This window comes from Mytilus galloprovincialis, chromosome 13, assembly GCF_965363235.1.
Source record: "Mytilus galloprovincialis chromosome 13, xbMytGall1.hap1.1, whole genome shotgun sequence".
Lineage (NCBI taxonomy): Eukaryota > Metazoa > Mollusca > Bivalvia > Mytilida > Mytilidae > Mytilus > Mytilus galloprovincialis.
The window spans coordinates 19,055,499-19,074,809 of NC_134850.1; the positions used below are offsets into that span (position 1 = coordinate 19,055,499).

Consider the following 19,311-nt stretch of genomic DNA (forward strand, 5'->3'; position numbering starts at 1 on the left):
AATATATTAAGGCAACAGTAGTATACCGCTGTTCGAAAGTTCTAAATCGATTGAGAGAAAAAAATCCGGGTTATAAACTTAAACCAACGGAAACACATTAATTATAAAATACAAACCACGAAACAACAGAAACACTGAAGTGCAACAAGAAAAAACCCCACACAGAAACGAACTTTAAGATAACAACTGCCATCTTCCTGACTTGGTACAGAACATTTTGAAATACCACATTAAGTTTTTTGGTTGTGCGATGCGAGTTGACCGGAAAAACCCCGAATGTGTTATATGGACTTTCTTATTTTGTGATTACCAAAGAGTAATTTCTGGCTGTCTTTTAACAATCCTTTATTAAGCTGCATTTCATTTTATTGGACATCACGGTTGACCGTGTTTTTTTTTTAACAATGATGTATTTGGGAGACAAAATAGACTAGATTTACAAAAATAATGTATTTTTACTATCCATCTTTCCTACTCTTGAACAAATTAGGCAAAAAAAAATGATTCAAATCAAAACTTGAAAGATAAGAACGTGGTAAATAAAGGCAACAGTGGTATACCGCTGTACGAAATTTATAAATCGATAGAGAAAAAACAAATCCGGGTTACAAACTTAAACTGAGGGAAACGCATCAAATATAAGAGACCTACGACTAAACAGAAACACAACATTAAAATGTAACACACACAGAAACGAACTATAATATAACAATGGCCATTTTAATTTCCTGACTTGGTAAACAAATAAAAGAATCTAATAAATGTAATGTGATATCTTTAGAACATTCTAATTATAGTCTTATTTTTTTAATGATGTATATTGATTTTTCTATAAGCAAACGTTTTCGCTTTGTATATTTCATTATAACACCTTCCCAGTACCAATGAGTAAGTGACTAAATTCTTTGAAGAAATACATTATACGAACATTTAAATAAAATGATATATATTTTTATGTATTACAATGTAGTGTTCAATAAAATATCCCTTTTAAGAACAACGAGGTATTCTTAATGGTCAATGAAAAATTACCATTAAAAAAGGAGCGTTCAAAACTAAAAGCTTACAACAACATAACGATATGTACAAAAACAAATACGACGAGAAGGCAAACAGCAGTGCAGAAATCACAACATAGAAAAATAAAGACTTGAACCCAGTCAAAGACTATGGTTGATATCAGGTGCTTTGATTGGTAGGCAGAACCTGCTGTTGATCATGTAAGTACAAACCCAGTGCACGTGGTTAGGCTGATTCGGTAGGTCACACTCGAGGAAAATAGGAGTGGATTGGGGTTGCAGCAATTGCAACATTTTATTCGTTTTATGAAACGGATATTCCATAACGATAGACCAACTTGTGATTGCACCCTTTATAAATTAAATGTCATGATTTTTAGTCAATATATACATGCGTTTTGCTGAATAACACATAACTGTATAAATGAGATGGATATTTGTCCAATTTTCAATTTTATCACATCTCCTTATCTCATATTTTATGTTCGATGTTTTGAAAAAAAAAACCACATTTTTACACCTATAGAAAGAAAATATTTTGTCTTAACGGCAAAAATGCTAAAGGAAAATTGTACATCGTTTTCACATAATTTTAAAAAAGACATCGGACAATCAACGCCAATAGCTATATAGTTTCGAATAATTTTTTTTTTAATTTACCTCTTTGACAATGAGTAGATTGATGTATTTTCTGTTTAGTCTTGAAGACACGAGAGGTAGAAAGGATGTAGACTTTGGCGTTTTATCAATATACAACAGGAAGTTCAAATGATTTATTAGATATACAGTATCATGCATTTATTATCTAATACTACTTTAAAGGTTTCAATATCTATAATGAATTCACAATACTATGTAAATATCTAAGATATATTAAACATGATTAGATGGCCTCAATTTATAACCTTAGTGTAAACACAATCAACAAAATTGAAGAATAATATTTGTTTATTTGAATGCTACAACTTACGCTTTTATTTGTCGTTTTTTTTTGTTGCGGTTCAGAGTATTTGTCGTTTCGTTGTTTTGCTGTTTTGCTGTTATAATTTATGTGTTTCCCTCGGTTTTAATTTGTTACCCAGATTATTTTTCTGTCAATTGATTTAGGACTTTTGAACAGCGGTTTACTATTGTATTTCTTAATCTTAAATACCACTACAATCGTATCATCCGTTTTTATCCGATTATGTCATATTCCTTATTGTAACAGTTTGACTGAATCTGGATTCACAAACTTGGCGGGTGATTTATGCAGAGTAGGAGAGGCATACAATATCACTACAGTAATTATTGTCACTGTTGGTGTTCATGCAATTGTCTCAGTTTTTGTGTATTACTTTGATCAGTCTTTTTAATTGTTTTTTTAAACATCTGTTCAGCACATTCTATTGCTCATTTTTATATAAGCAACTTGATATAAGGCCCAATAGCATCAGTTATCAAATGGACAAAACTTTGATTTTACCATTCAAAGATATCGTACGTAATTTACTTGCTATATTTTAACAGAATATATATTTATTTCATTAGAAAAAAATCGGAACACCTTCATTGTAAAATCAAAGTGTACATTTCTACCCGATAACCATGTTGTTTTTGTTATTCGTTGAATGGTCGAGTATTCAGTTAATGTATATTTTGAACTTGCAAGTTCCAAATATACATTGACCGAACAGTCGACCATATTTCTTGACCTACGTTTGACCGTATCGACGAACTATATACTATACTAGTAAATTGTTTGCAATATACATTACAGAAACTGTTCTGCTGGCGTCTTTTTCTAATAATTTTTCTATTTCATATTTGCGTCTTTGACAAATCTACAAATCTTTTTTGCGTCCTTGTAATGTTTATTTGTTTGTTTGTCTGAATATGTTAGTCAAATATGCTTTATCTCTGTAATGTATGTTTTTACATGTAAACCACTGTCATACAATTACAAGGTTTTGCTAATTTTTGATACACAAATTTCTTTGGTAAATGCCAAGACAGAAACTTAACAGTTGCTGTCCATTCGTTAATCGCTTTCTGTTGGTTGGTAATGTCTAACATTTAATTTTGTCATTTTGTGTGAACCACACCTTTTTGAATTGAATTGGAATTTGGTATTATAATACTTTTGTTTTATAGAAACTTGATCTTAAAATTGGACGATGGAATTTTTTTATGATATGAGTTGTAAACTGTGATGAGTTCATTTTAACCGGTTGTTGAAACCCCAAAGGTGTAAAACATTGTTAAACCATCCTACTAATGTACGTTATATGCAATGATGCTTTTAATATCACGTCACAAAAATATATTTACAGTAAACAATATTTCTTATAATCTTCTAATTCAATGTTTGTTTCGCTAGTTGATCTAAAAATAAAAATCTAATTACATATGAATCATTTTGATTCCAATTAACGTAAGCGTCCATAATCCGGTTAATGTAAATATCACAATACGCTATAACATTCAAATTTTTGAATACACAATCCTAAGCTAAAAATTAAACAATGAAAAGTTCAAACAATGAAAACATCATCACACAAAATACTAAAATATAAGAAGACTTTGGATATGCACCTCGAGACAGAATAGTTAATTTTCCTCCTAGGCCACCTACATATAATTGGTTCGAATCTGGTACAAATTTTTCGGATTTTGATTTTGAATGGCGCTTTTGTGACTGTGATTTAGATGGTTTTCCATTCATTGGATCAAATAACATTGCAGTTGATGACGTTGTTTTCCTTTTCGTGTTCACGTTTTTCACAGACTCTGTTGTAGCAATTATAGTAGTGTCTCTTTGATTGTGTTCCGAAAGTTTCAAGGTCGGCTGAAATGTTGTTTTACTTTTATCAAATGCCCTTGATGCAGTAGACGTAATGTGAGCGAACCCTTTTTCTGATCCTTCTTGCTTTAATGTAGATTTTGAATTGGTTTTTACAATCGGCGAGGTAATACTTGAAGTTGACGTTACAGTTTTAAAATTGCTAGTAGTTTTGTCGATAACTTTTCTTGAAGACAATAGTGACGTGAATGGTCTCGCCGATGTCATATCAGCCGAGGTTGACAAAGTCACCGATTGTGCTGAAATGAACAATAAGTTGGTATTCATCATAAATATATACAGTATATTGTTTTTATCATTACTAATAATATAAATGGTATTTTGTTATTATTTATTATGTTTTCTCAAATGGATATAGAAAAACGAAGATAGAACAATATGGAACGCCACAGCTGTCTTATGTGGAACTCTGATATTACTTTATGTTGTTTTATTATTACTTTACGTAATATGGTTTTGACATTACGTAATGATGTTTTAATATAACTTAATATGGAATAGTCATTACTTAATGATATTTCGGTATAACACGATATGATTTCGTATTGACTTGACATAGTTTTGTCATTATTCAATATGGTTTTGTCATTATTCGATGTGGTTTCACCATTATTTAATATGGTTGTGTCATTAGTCAATGTGGTTTTAATATTACTTGATGTGTATGTGATTTAACATAATGTAGTTGTTTCGTTACATGATGTGGTCTTGTTATTTCGTAATGATGATTTGTCTATTCTATATATGGTTTTAATATTACGTAATGATATTTCAAAATTTGACGATGTTACACTACTTGATGTGTTTGTTTCATTCTTTGATGTGGTCTTGTCATTCCTTGATGTGGTCCTGTCATACTTTGATGTGGTTATCCCATTACTTGATGAGAGAAAACCACGTGACCAATTCGGAAAAACCTGTTCTATTTTTAGATAAATATCTATGTTGTATGTGCCTTGAATGATCTAATTAGTGTTCAAATTAAAGTTCGGGTTACTGTTTGAGTTAAACTTTAAGTTAGTGTTCGAATCAAGTCATGCTTAGAATTAAAGTTCTAGTTAGCATTGAGTTTCTAGTTGGTCTTCGAGTTTGAGTCACATTAAAAGGCAGAGTTCTAGTTACAATTTTGCATTTGAGTCACTTCTTGAGGTAGAGTTTGAATAAGATTCAAATTTAAGTCTTATTTAGATAAATTAAGATTTCGAGTTGAAATTCGAGCTATTTTATATGTCTTTTTGAGTTCGTCATTAAATTTTCTTTCGCGGAACAAGGGCTTTTGCCCGGGTTTCCGAAAAGAGGACTCGGGGATATGCGTACTAAATAAACAATGTTGCCGTATACAAAACGCAACATAGGATTTGAAATAAAGTTAGATGTGTTGTGATTGCCAATGAGACAACTATCCACCAGCGATTAAATACAGTAAGTGTAAGAAATCATATATAGGCAACCGTACAGCCTTCAACACTCCGAATAGAACAGGTTTTCCCGAATTGGTCACATGGTTTTACCATGGATAACCACATCACAGAATGACAAGACCACATCAAATAATGAAACAAACACATCAAGTAGTGTAAAATCGTCAAATTTTGAAACATCATTACGTAATGTTTAACCATATAAAGAATAGACAAATCATCATTACGAAATAACAAAACCACATCATGTAATAAAACAAATACTTTACGTTAAGTCACATACACATCAAGTAATGTTAAAACCACATTGACTAATGACACAACCATATTGAATAATGGTAAAACCACATCGAGTAATGACAACACCATATTGAGTAATGACAACACCATATTGAGTAATGACAAAACTATATCAAGTCAATACGAAACCATATCGTGTAATATTGAAACATCATTAAGTAATGACTATTCAATATTAAGTTATATTAAAACATCATTACATAGTGTCAAAACCATATAAAGTAAAGACAAAACAACATAAAGTAATATCATAGTTCCACATAAGACAGCTGTGGCGTTCCATAGAACAATGCCTTTCCTTTTTGAGAATATGTGCCTCGAAAAAAAAACTTGTTACCCTGTCATCATAAGTAGAAAATTCAGCAATTAGTGCGTGCATTTTTTATTGAAAAAGGAGCACCTGAGATCCACCCCAGTTTTTGGTGGGGTTTGTTTTGCGCAGTCTTTAGTTCTCTATATTTTGGTTTGTGTACAACTACTTGTCTGTGTTTTTTTCTCCTTTTTAGCCCAGGCGTGGTCAGTATTTTCGACTTATGAGTTTGAATGTCATGCTCTTGTACAATTGACAAACGACCAAGATGTTAACATTTCTGTATATACAGTTCATGTCTATGAGAATACAACTTTGATTAAGAACGACATATAAAGTGCCAATGACAAATTATCGTCTGCCATTTTATTTTTCTACTTACTTAGATGTGACTCCAGCTCATTTGTCTGGCCATCCATTTTATCTTTACGACGTAGTATTTTTATTGGCTTGCTAACTAGATGGAATATTTCTTTTGAAGCTTCCCGTTTTCCTCTGTGAATTCTTGTAGAGTTACAAGTTCTGTCACAGTCGTCAATATTATGCTTTTCTGATTTCAAACATACAAATGCATCGCAGTGGATGTATACACTATCAGTGGTATCAAATCTGAATGCCCGATAACGGAATCCAAATGATGTAGAATTTAGAGGGTAGAAACCAAGTGTTTGCTCGACTTGACATCTTTCAAGAAAAAAAAAGATTATAATGATATATGTCGTGTTTGTCTCGAATTTTAGGACAAACAGAAAGAGTTTGCATATGAAGAGTATATTTTCAAAAAGTTTAAAGTTTAGACATGTTAGAAGAGGGAAATTCTCCATTAAAAATTTAAAATTTCAAACTTTAAGATAAAGAGAGTGCACCTTAAAAACACAAACGGAGAACAGAAATAATAGATTTAAGCACAAAGAAAAGAGGATAGTTGTGCATTGAAATTTAAACTTTTATACTTAAGCCCTAAAACAGCAAATGCAATTGTTATTGTGTTCTGTTATGAATTATAAAATAAGCGGCACTGATGAGTTAAATGTAGACGAATCGTGCGTCTGACGTATCAAATTATAAGTCTGGTACTTACTATTTACTATTTGTTAAACAAATTTGTGCAGTCTATAATTGTATAACTAGCTTTCTTCGAAATAAACTTGCAGAGATGATACTTGCATAATTTACTTATTTCTAGATATGATTGAAGAGATGGTATTAGCTGTTTTAAAACTTACTTATTACTAGATATGATTGAAGAGATGGTATTAGCTGTTTTAAAACTTACTTATTACTAGATATGATTGAAGAGATGGTATTAGCTGTTTTAAAACTTACTTATTGCTAGATATGATTGCAGAGATGGTATTAGCTGTTTTAAAACTTACTTATTACTAGATATGATTGCAGAGATGAAATTAGCTGTTTTAAAACTTACTTATTGCTAGATATGATTGAAGAGATGGTATTAGCTGTTTTAAAACTTACTTATTACTAGATATGATTGCAGAGATGAAATTAGCTGTTTTAAAACTTACTTATTGCTAGATATGATTGAAGAGATGGTATTAGCTGTTTTAAAACTTACTTATTGCTAGATATGATTGAAGAGATGGTATTAGCTGTTTTAAAACTTACTTATTGCTAGATATGATTGAAGAGATGGTATTAGCTGTTTTAAAACTTACTTATTGCTAGATATGATTGAAGAGATGGTATTAGCTGTTTTAAAACTTACTTATTGCTAGATATGATTGAAGAGATGGTATTAGCTGTTTTAAATCTTACTTATTGCTAGATATGATTGAAGAGATGGTATTAGCTGTTTTAAAACTTACTTATTGCTAGATATGATTGAAGAGATGGTATTAGCTGTTTTAAAACTTACTTATTGCTAGATATGATTGAAGAGATGGTATTAGCTGTTTTAAAACTTACTTATTGCTAGATATGATTGAAGAGATGGTATTAGCTGTTTTAAAACTTACTTATTGCTAGATATGATTGAAGAGATGGTATTAGCTGTTTTAAAACTTACTTATTGCTAGATATGATTGAAGAGATGGTATTAGCTGTTTTAAAACTCACTTATTGCTAGATATGATTGAAGAGATGGTATTAGCTGTTTTAAAACGTACTTATTGCTAGACATGATTGAAGAGATGGTATTAGCTGTTTTAAAACTTACTTATTGCTAGATATGATTGAAGAGATGGTATTAGCTGTTTTAAAACTTACTTATTGCTAAATAAACTTGCAGAAATGGCATCGTAGCGATTATTAGTTGGTGTAGCTCTGCACATTGGAACTATAAGCTTCAAGTCATCTTGTACAAAAGATGTAAGCGATACAGCCACATTTAACCATTCGCCGACATATAACCTGACCGGATCAAGTAATTCGATAAAACATGTGTCATTGCATGGACCCTGCTGACGATGAAATGACATTGTTATAAAAAATCTTCCAAGAGCCGTCTTTGTAAACGCGTCAGTGATTGGTGTAAATCCTTTTGATACCTCAAGGTTACGGGCAAATATACAGGTCACATCGATCCAATAAGTATTATCACGTATCACATGAAGTTGTACCATTGTGTATTTATAGCCTACTTGGTTGGTGTAAAATATATGAGTTGCATTTCCCTGTGAAAAGTAAAACCATTGAAAAATATTAAATAATTGTTTTAACACTTACAATGGCATTTACAAGTTTGAAGAAATATGAATTGATATGATTTCCATACATGACTGTTGTACAAGTGAGTGGTCTAGCTAGCTTTAACATCAGGTTAAATCAACCATTGTCTATATAAGAAAATGCCTGTACCATGTCAGGAATATGACAGTTGTTATCCATTTGTTTGATGTGATTGAGCTTTTGATTTTGCCATTTGATAAGGGACTTGCTTTTTTTTTTAATTTCCATTGTTTACAAATGTTACAACTCACATATAAATAAGAAGGTGTGGTATGATTTCCAGTATATAAAAGTGTAATGGTTAATCGTTAAAAGGGGAGTATGACATGATTTATTAACTAAAAAAAATTAAATCACAAAAACAAAAAAGGAAAATACCTATGTGAAGGAATGATGAATATAATGAAGAAAATAATATTTTAAAAAATGTCACATAACACTACAGGGAGATAACTATGTAAAAGTCAGTATAACGCTTTAATCACGATATATTGTTCAGGAATATTAGGTTGTGGCTTAACGTTTTTGAAATATCTATATTTTTGCCAAATGGGCAAAGGAAATGTTTTGTCAAAATTGTATCAAAATTAAACGAACCAAATTTATATTAGTTAAGAGGTTTATATAACCAACTTCAACAGCTTTAAGGGCTAACATTGAAACCCAACGATGCATGAGATCCAATTCTATCAAAATTAAAGGAACCAAATTTATTTTAGTCAAGGGGTTTATATAACCAACTTCAAGAGCATTAAAGGATAACATTGAAACCCACCGATGCATGAGATCCACATTCCTCAGTAAAAGGTATGATAATCGACACAGTTGAAGAATTAATAGCTTTTGTCAAACTACACAATCTGCTATTATTTTTTACGGATAAATGTTCAGTGAGTAGGAATCTATCTTGGTATCGACTAAATTGAACGTTGAATGTCCCATTTGTACACTCCATGGTTGGAACTGGTACTGTAAATATAAGTTATGTGTTACAAGACATACTATATCTAATTTCGTTTTAAAGTAATGTTCCAATTTGACATGAGCGGACAAGTCTCTCAAATTCCATTTAGAAATAAAAGTTTAACTAGAATTAAAGGGATAGCAGATTTTGTTATAAACAATGTATTGAAAACAGATCCATGTTATGTTTCGTGTATTAACTTTTCTCATCTGACTTTCTAAAAAACAACATTATTTTGAGTTTACTCGTAAATGTTTGAACCAAGTAGTCATAACTTTTTGTGCTGACATGAATTGTCATTGATATGGTTATATTTATAAATTTACTGTTTACAAAATTTTGGAATTTTTTGAAATACTAAGGCTTTTCTACCTCAGGCATAGATTACCTTAGCTGTATTTGGCAAAACTTTTAGAAATTTTGGTTCTCAATGCTCTTCAACTTCGTACTTTATTTGGCATTTTTAACTTTTTTGGATTCCAGCGTCACTGATAAGTCTTTTGTAGACGAAACGCGCGTCTGGCGTATATACTAAACATGCTAAATTTAGTCCTGGTATCTATAATGACTTTATTTACAACCACTGGGTCGATGCCACTGCTGGTGGAGATTTATTTCCCCGAGGGTATCACAAGCTTAGTAGTCAGCACTTTTTGTACTGACATGAATTGTCATTGATATGGTTATATTTATAAATTTACTGTTTACAAAATTTTAGAATTGTATGAAATACTAAGGCTTTTCTACCTCAGGCATATATTACCTTAAGTTAGCTGTATTTGGCAAAACTTTTAGGAATTTTGGTTCTCAATGCTCTTCAACTTCGTACTTTATTTGGCATTTAAAACTTTTTTTGGATTCGAGCGTCACTGATGAGTCTTTTGTAGACGAAACGCGCGTCTGGCGTATATACTTTACATGCTAAATTCAGTCCTGGTATCTATGATGAGTTTATTCACTCCTGAATTAAAATTAATTTAACGTACTTTTAATTACTGCGACTATTATTTCATAACTCTACTTGTTTCCATATTTACAGTTATATGATTTCACAATATTTTTCTCAATAAAATGAAATCACAATCAACATTTAAATTAAAAACAAACAAATGCTTTTAGCAAATATAAATACAGCTGTACCCTATGATATGTTTGTATATTTATATGAAGTCATAAGGTGAGTTGAATGAATTTACAGGGTCTAGAAATTAACAGATTCAAATATAACAATTAAATCCATTTGTTTTCAGCTGAATCATTATCTTCAATTACTAGTATACAAATGGAATGGAAATCAAACTGTTTCAAGAAAAATATTGAATTCACCTGGTGGTCTTTCATTCTTAAGAGGAATACACGTGACACTTGCAAATTCTTGATGTTCTGGTCTGCAGTTATGTATGGACCAATCTAGTCTTTTACAATCTCTTATGTCTAATTCATTGCCTGTACACTCTACATCATCCAGCAGGTAATTAGTGCTAACTTGATTAATACCGGCAATCATTTCTTTAGGTCCACCAGCTTGAACACAATACAACCTGTCAAATATTTTTAATAATATGAGTATTAACTTAAGGTAAATTAATATATTTTGGATAAAAAAAACAAAAAATATGAAGTATTTTATATAAGCTTCTTATCATAAGTCATAGTACTAGGAGGTATTATTGAATCAATACAAAGAAAATAGATTCTAAAGGATTTCCGAAAATCCTTGATTTTGTATAAGTTTTTCTATTCTACCAATTATATTAGTATGCAATGAAATACCATATGCATCATGATAAAGTTGATCTTAGCTGCTTATCTTAAGGCATGCTACTTTGTGTGTGTGATTACTTCATAGTATTTTATTCATTAGATCTAATTTAAAAGAAATTAAAATATAAGTCCGAGAAATCTGAGATAAGTAATGATTTTTAAAATTATAAGTATTTTTGTATCACTGACATCAAAAACAACAATTTGTTGTTTACTTTGAAATTAGTTTTTAGGATAGGCCATTTTACTGGCTAATGAACCTACCCCTCCTCCGTAAATGTAAACTTCCAAGTTCAAATAAATAACTCCCTTATTTCAATTGGTTTTTGTTTAATGAACTTTAATAATCTTTCAATTAAGTGCTTAAACATTATTTCATCTTTTCGTCGTATATAAACTGAATGTGTTAAAGTTTTTGATGTTGCCATTTGAAGGGGGACTTTCCTATTTGAATTTTCCTTGTATTTGACATTTTTTTAGTTTTACCTTTGAATGATGCACAAAAACATATATCTACGGTATGTGTTTATTTATTGTTTTAGGCCGTCTGATGACATTTAGCTACTTACGGATTTATGTTTTTTTTTATTGACTGTGTAATTGTTGATTGCAATTTGTCTACACACAGGATATTACGGGCTTGAAAAATCAACAAAACAAATCTGTCAATCGTGTAAGACCTTATATTGTCAAAGGTTTGCAAATTATTTAGTCGCTACGGTGCTTTTTAGATAATTATTATCAAATTGAATATATTTTTTTGTTTATTTCCCTTTATCTGAAAAACCCACGATCATTTAAGGAATGACTGTAATTTTTTTTCTGTCTATGAAGAAATAACATAACAAATTTGACACTGAATAACGCGCGTAGCGGGTTATTTAACAGTGTGCACCACATTTTTTTTATGTTATTTCGAATAGACAGAAAAAAATATTACAGTTATTTCTTATAATTTAATTCTAAATTCCATTTTAAACCGTAGAAAACCATGAAAAAACGTTGATGACGTCACGGTCACATGACTAAATTATGTCTATGGGCTAATAAAAAAATAACGTCAACCAATCAGAAGACGCGTTACATCCAAAATTAAATTATACAAGAATGACTTGAAATTATAATACGTTCAGACACAAAATAATGACATGTTGAATAACAGAACTGAACATTGAATATGCCTTTTTATCAGTAAATGTCAATTACATACAAAAACAAAATATTCAAAACTTACTCAAAACAGAGCATTCGACATATCACTTTGGCATCGTTCAGGCTCCAAAGGTCGTCACAAATGGATCCCCATACACCATTGTGTTTTATCTCTACATAGCCTATTCCAATAAGATTCAAGGGCCCAATAAGGCGTACATCAAGGTTAGTTCTATAATTTGGACCTACAAAGTCAATGCTGAGATAGATTAAGAAAACAAGTAAACAAGTTTCACATTTAGTTAAAACAGATGTGTTTCTTGATCACTAATTTAGTATTACAATTGATCATGTTCTTTTAATTATTGATCGTATAACTTATTACTCATTATATTATAGGGTTATTGCATGAATATTGGGGAATATTGTCCCGTGTAGAATTTTATATTGCACGAGCTTGCGAGTGCAATATATGTTCTACGAGGGACAATATTCCCCAATATTCATGCAATAACCCTTTTATTGTATAGCAATATAATATTTAAAAGTAAAAATTGGTTTAAACTAAGATTTTGTCGTTAATGACGTCATGAATTTTGAAGATTTATTGCACTTGTGCAATATTAGAATTTATTGCACGCTAATTTTTGGTTACTTTCTGTGGGAAATATTATATTGATATACAATAAATATATATATGGCGTTATTGTTTTCAGAACGATGCGTCTTAATTTGTAGACACTACTCGGACATAACTCAGTTTTAATCAAATGCGCATAACACGCAAAATGTTAGCCCCTATAAAGTTTATTCTATGATTAAAAAACAAACTACAGAACTAAAAAATAATTTCTGCTGTGTAATTGAAAGTTGGGGTTAAACATTTTAATTTGCTGTCTAAAAAAAGGTTTATTAGACTGAAACACAAGAAAAAAAATCGTTAATGCATGATTTGAATTTAGAACACAAGTAAACTTCGTTAATGCATTTTTATTTATTTAACGCTTCAATAACGAACATTAGGAAAGATATATTAAAACATGTTTATAATGCAAAACTTTTAATAAAACTTTTTTAACCAGGCCAAATGTGTGTGTAGTAGTTTGTTTAAATCAATAGTACTAGAACATACCCGTGATATCGCGTGTCCGTGACTGAATTAAAGTATATAACTATGCGCAAGCCTTATTTTAGTATTAGTACTGTCATCTGATAAAGTCATGCCGATTATAAGATACACAATTTTCTCTGCTTTCAAATCTTTCTGTTTGAACCCGTCGAACTGGAACTTATCAATTATTGGTAATATTAATTATTTGGAAAACAAAAGGTCCTGGAATGGAGTATTTTTTAATCAACAGCATTGTCCTATATTAGTTATAAATAAAGTTGAATTCTTTGATTCGCTGTTTTACGTCATGCCCACTAACAAATTGAAACTTATTTTTAGTCCAGATTTTTAGTATTCGTATTGTTATCTTAGAAAGTCTTACGGATTAAAATACTACAATAGGTAACAATTTGACAATTTAGTAGTGTCAACCCTGTGATTATGACCCGTGTATATGGCATATTAATCCTGAATACACCGTTTGGATGTGCGCCTGTCAGATGCGGAACGTACAGATAAGGTAACAGGTAACAGGTGATTATACTATTGGTATCGGTATCGGACTCGACCCGGAACTTCCTAATTATTGGCAATATTAATTACGTGGAAAACAAAAGGGCCTGGAGTGGTGTAATTTTTAATCTACACCTTTGTACTATATTAGTTGTATATAAAGTTGAATTCTTTGATTCGTCGTTTTTACATGATGACGGCTGACAAATTGGACCTCGTAATTTTAGTATTATATATACAATTATATTGATTCACTATTTATCACATGTTGAACACAAAGAAAAATGGTTGAACAAATCTAAACAACAGTGAATTATTTGCCTCAAGACTGATTCAACAGATTTTTAAGTTCGTTCTTATCTTATTGTACTGTAACACCACTGTCCCTGGTTAGGGTAAGATTGGGGATCCCGCTAAAATGTTTAACCCCGTGCGTGTCCCAAGTCAGGAGCCTGTAATTGAATGGTCGTCGTTTGCTTATGTGTTACATATTTGTTTTTCGTTCATATATTGTACATAATTAAGGCCGTTAGTTTTCTCGTTTGAACTGTTTTACATTTGTCATTTCGGCGCCTTCTATAGCTGACCTGTAGTTTTTAATTTCTGTGTTATTTATACTTTTTGGAACTTTTTGTGGCTATACTTTTGAAACTTTTGGATTATAGCTCTTCGTCTTTTATATAAGCTTTGGATTTTATATATTTTGGTCACGAGCATCACTGAGGAGACATGTATTGTCGAAATGCGCATCTGGTGCAGAAAAATTGGTACCGTTAATGTTATTAATCTCTGGTCTCATTGGCAGTCAAATCACATCTTCTTCTTTTATATATATATATGAAAATTATTTTAACACATAGTGCTTGATTTATATTTATATAAGAAGATGATGATCATGCGACGTTCAGGACGGTAATTCATTTACGAGTTTGATCTATTGTCGTTATCGTAAACAAGATAATTTTTACTTACAATTTGATGGTTGTTGTATTATTTGAGAAGTTATTGACGAATTCGAAATTTGCATGGAACGTGAATCGATGTTGCAGATAACACCAACGTCTTCCTTGTGATTACAGTTTGATGCATTCAAATACTTTGAATTTGTTTGGCATTGATTTAAGTATTGCTCATTCCCTTGACATACCAGGTCATCAAGCCATATAGGTCCAGTTCCTGGCCCAAATCTATGATCAAGCACTGCTATACCACCGTTACTAAATTGAAAGACGGATAGTAAAAAAGGGAATTAAAAAATAAATTTTACTACAAAGAAAAGACACGGAAAGATAACTTAAATATCTCTTAAACAACCACTAAAATAATAATAAGAAGAATTGTATGAATTGAGCTAAAAAATATTTTAAAAATCATGGTGGGTATAATCAAAATAAAATATAATACGGAAAAAATTATTATGATCACATTTATTTACATATTAATTAAAGTAAGCTTCATGAACGATTATGATGAACTGAACACGATATGAATATTCACTATTTTTATAACAGTAAACGATAAAAAACAAATTCTGTATATTATGTTTAACAAATGAAAGATCTTGCCGCAAGAAAATAAGGTTGCAAAAAAGTTTTTTCTGTTTTTAAAAGACACTTTCCGTGACAAGTAGCTCATGCAAAAAATATTGTTTCGATATCTACGTATTTCACCTGTAATCATTTCGAACGAAGTGTAAAACAATCAAAATTTGTTTTTAAATTGTTAAACGTTACAAATATTAATCCAGTGTGAACTTACAACTTCTGAGAGAAAAAATTTCAATCGTTGTCAATTGAGATCAAACAATTAAATGCAACGGGGACCAACAGGATCATAACGTTTAACCTCTATCTTAACAGGTAAATGATAACTGTAGAGTATCTCCTTGGAGCACTAGGCCACGGTGATATTTTTCATTATTAAAAACAATTACCCTGATTTGTTATATTTTAATTAAATTTAATCCATTAACGCTATATTAAGTTTCTTATCACATTAACATGATACAAAAAAGACATTTATTTATACAATGATATTATTCATAAAAACCTCAAACTAGATAAAAAGTTTTCATCAATTCCAATTTAATCTTTGTCAATAAGTAAAGGTAAAAGGCATACATACTTATGATTTAATACTCTGCAAACTACTGTGGCTGCGTTGTTATCAAACTTGTCATCACATACAGTTCCACTGGTTCCATTTATTCTTATTTCTACTCGTCCTTGAAGGGCGGTATGATTCTTACCAGCTAATGTGTAAATTCCTAGGCGTTGGGCTAAAATGTGATGAAATAAAATTTAAATTTCGTGTTAATAACCCTAAATTTATCAGAGTATAGCATGGTTTATACCTGTTCTGGCATTGCTGACAGTAGCTTCTTGGAATAAAAATCTCTTCTAGAATGGGTGATAAAACAATAACTGTGTATTCATGCAAAGTGAGATACCGACCACATTCGGATTATAAGATCTAGAAGTTTAATTTTTTTATTATGATTTAGATTTGTCAAAGCCAGATTCATATTCAAAGTTATACTAATTCTTAGTACATACTTTTTAACCGTATCAATAAAGTTCTGTCGCTACAATATACAAGCTCCGTATCTCCCGCACACAAGATAAAATTATAGAAAACAAAGTGCATAACAGTTGACAAACGCCAACAAAAAATGGATCGAGAAAAAATACCCTAAAAAAAGGAGAATTCTTCGTTTAAATAGAAGTAACAGACGTTTGAATAGTTAGAGATAAATAAAATGTGTACCCAAAAGATGAAGCCCAAATAACTGCGGGTATAGTCGAAAATATAAATATATCCATGAAGTGCTATTTTCTGATCTCTTGATTTCGTTTAGTCATACACAGGGATTCAAATAAGTGTAAGCATAACAAGATGATTAAAGTAAAAATCTATTTTCTACACAAAAGATAACCCCCTAGTGGTATATTTTATCTCTAAGGAATTTTGTAATTTAATGATTTTCTGTCACCAGTTTAAATTTCTTTGTCTAAGGTAAACCAAGATTATTACAGCGCAGTTTTGATTTATCAAATCCCTTTTTTATGAAGTTTGAACTTTTTCAGAGATTTTTGTTTGAAATGCAAAAAAAAAAAAATAAAAAAAAGTATATCCTTTTCACAGTCGGGTTTAATTTGTGAGCCGATGCCTGGGATTTTTACGGATTGATAATTCATTTTCATCATCAGTTGCTACAAATATATACAAATAAGCAGATGTGGTACGATTACGTTGGAGACAACAGACCACATGAGATCAAATGACAAAGAAAATAACAAAGATAGATCAATGTATGGTCTAAAACAATAACTAATAGGCATACCACATAGTCCGCTTTAACATACCTCGAAATATGAAACGGCCTTATTCATATACAAACTAATGGCATGCTATGTCTTTCTTTGTATCAATTACACGAAGCTCATAGTAATGTAATTGAAACCCAAATTGTTGCAACCGAAAATGCAATAAAAAAATGATTACATTTAGTACTAACGGAATAAAAATAAATATCCATAAAGAAGCTAGAGCACTTCTTGTTATTTTCATCTTAAGTAGGAAATGGTTATTCCCAAAGATTCAATGTCAATTTGTAGTCGCATTACGTTTCTTAAAAAATAGGGGGTCAATAAGGTGTGTTTGTGGAATCATTTCAATTTCTTAAGATAGTAATTTCAGCCGCACAAAATCAAAATTTACGACAGATATTAGAAATATATTGGCTCTTATTTTGTTTTTTTGTGTTTAGCTTTGTCTTCCCTTAGTTCCTAAGTTGAATAGAGGAAAAACACGGCATTAATTTAATTCTGATAATAATCTTATAATATATTTCTGTAATAGGTAGGTTTGAACTCTCCCATAAGTTTATCTTATAAAATAGCTTAAGAAATTATCATTAATTTATATCAACTTTAAAAACTTATTGATAAAAAAATGATATTTTGCCTAAATAAGAATGTATTGTCACTTTTGTGGGAAAAAACTTTGTAATAGCGGTGTTTGAATACATGGTACCAAAGGACACTTACCTTTAATGCATACGTATGTACAACAAAGAAGCAACAATCTTAAAATCATCATATATCAGTTTTGGAATAAGTCAAACCATTTATGCACCTAAACGAATATCTTTTCTGCGTTTGTGAAATACAAAACGTGTTTTTGCATGCAAATAGTTTTCGCTCAATATGTTTTAGATAAAACTATCTATTTTACACGAATACCATATCAACCTGTTGTCGTTATGTTGTTATGTTTAAAAAACAATCAGAGACATCCAATTGGTTCAGAGTTTATCTTACGTGTCGGTGTAAAGAATATTCAAAGGATTTATTTAAAAATTTAAATGTTTTTGGAAAAAATACTATATTAAGATAAATAACAATAATATCATAGTCAAATTATGTTTACTCTTCATAGCACTTGACGTAATTATCAAGGTTCTGTTTGACCTTTTTATATCAATTTGAGAAGGGTGTATGTGTACGCAATTGGAATACTGTGACGAATGAACAGATTCATCCTTAACGTATTTTGTCTGCATATGATTATTGAATACACTTAAAAGATATGATGAATATTGTTTTTAGCATGCATATTCGAGAAAAAATAAATCGATTTTTCTTTAAGCTCACCTGGAACAATAATGTTCAGCAAAGTAAGACATACAAAGTGTATTTTGACTAACATACAACCGAAAAATATTCTGCTTTTGATTCAACTACTGGACCAAATTAAACAAAACTTGACCTCAATCCTTATAAGGGTATATAATACTTATTATAATTATTTTAAACTTATTCTACATGATTCCTGAAACCACAGCGAGCAACACAAGCTCTTTCGAGCTTCTAGTTTTTTCTAAGACGAGATTATATTTTCAAAAGAGAGGGATTGGTATGATTGTTTGTTTTGTTTTTAAAAAACATAGACATATAAAATGTTTATACAAAATCATTCACTTCGACGAAGAACCCTGGAATAAGTTGAGCATACACTAGTGAAAAAAATCAAAGTCATAGCCGATGAAGAGTATTTAAAAGTTAGGTGCACAGAAATATTTAATTTTAGTCCATCTTCAATTAAACTATAAATGCCCTCACCTCTTTATCATACAAAAAAAAAATGGAAAAAATATATGCACCTTATACAAAGGAAAAATACTGAAAACTGGACTTTCATGTAGAACTGGTATTGAATTTAATAG

At 30.6% G+C, this 19,311-nt stretch overlaps 1 protein-coding gene across 1 annotated transcript; it reads right to left on the reverse strand.

The window, feature by feature from the left end:
* Window positions 1-1,777: 1,777 nt before the first annotated feature.
* LOC143055947 (uncharacterized) lies at window positions 1,778-18,286 on the reverse strand. Its single transcript, XM_076229003.1, has 9 exons — window positions 18,134-18,286; window positions 16,209-16,362; window positions 15,057-15,301; window positions 12,543-12,705; window positions 10,871-11,085; window positions 9,356-9,549; window positions 8,119-8,525; window positions 6,275-6,576; window positions 1,778-4,100 (listed from the first exon to the last, which is right to left on the reverse strand). The coding sequence occupies exons 1-9, from the start codon at window positions 18,183-18,185 to the stop codon at window positions 3,517-3,519; spliced, it is 2,316 nt and encodes a 771-aa protein (XP_076085118.1). The 5' UTR covers window positions 18,186-18,286; the 3' UTR covers window positions 1,778-3,516.
* Between the last annotated feature and the right edge of the window lie 1,025 nt (window positions 18,287-19,311).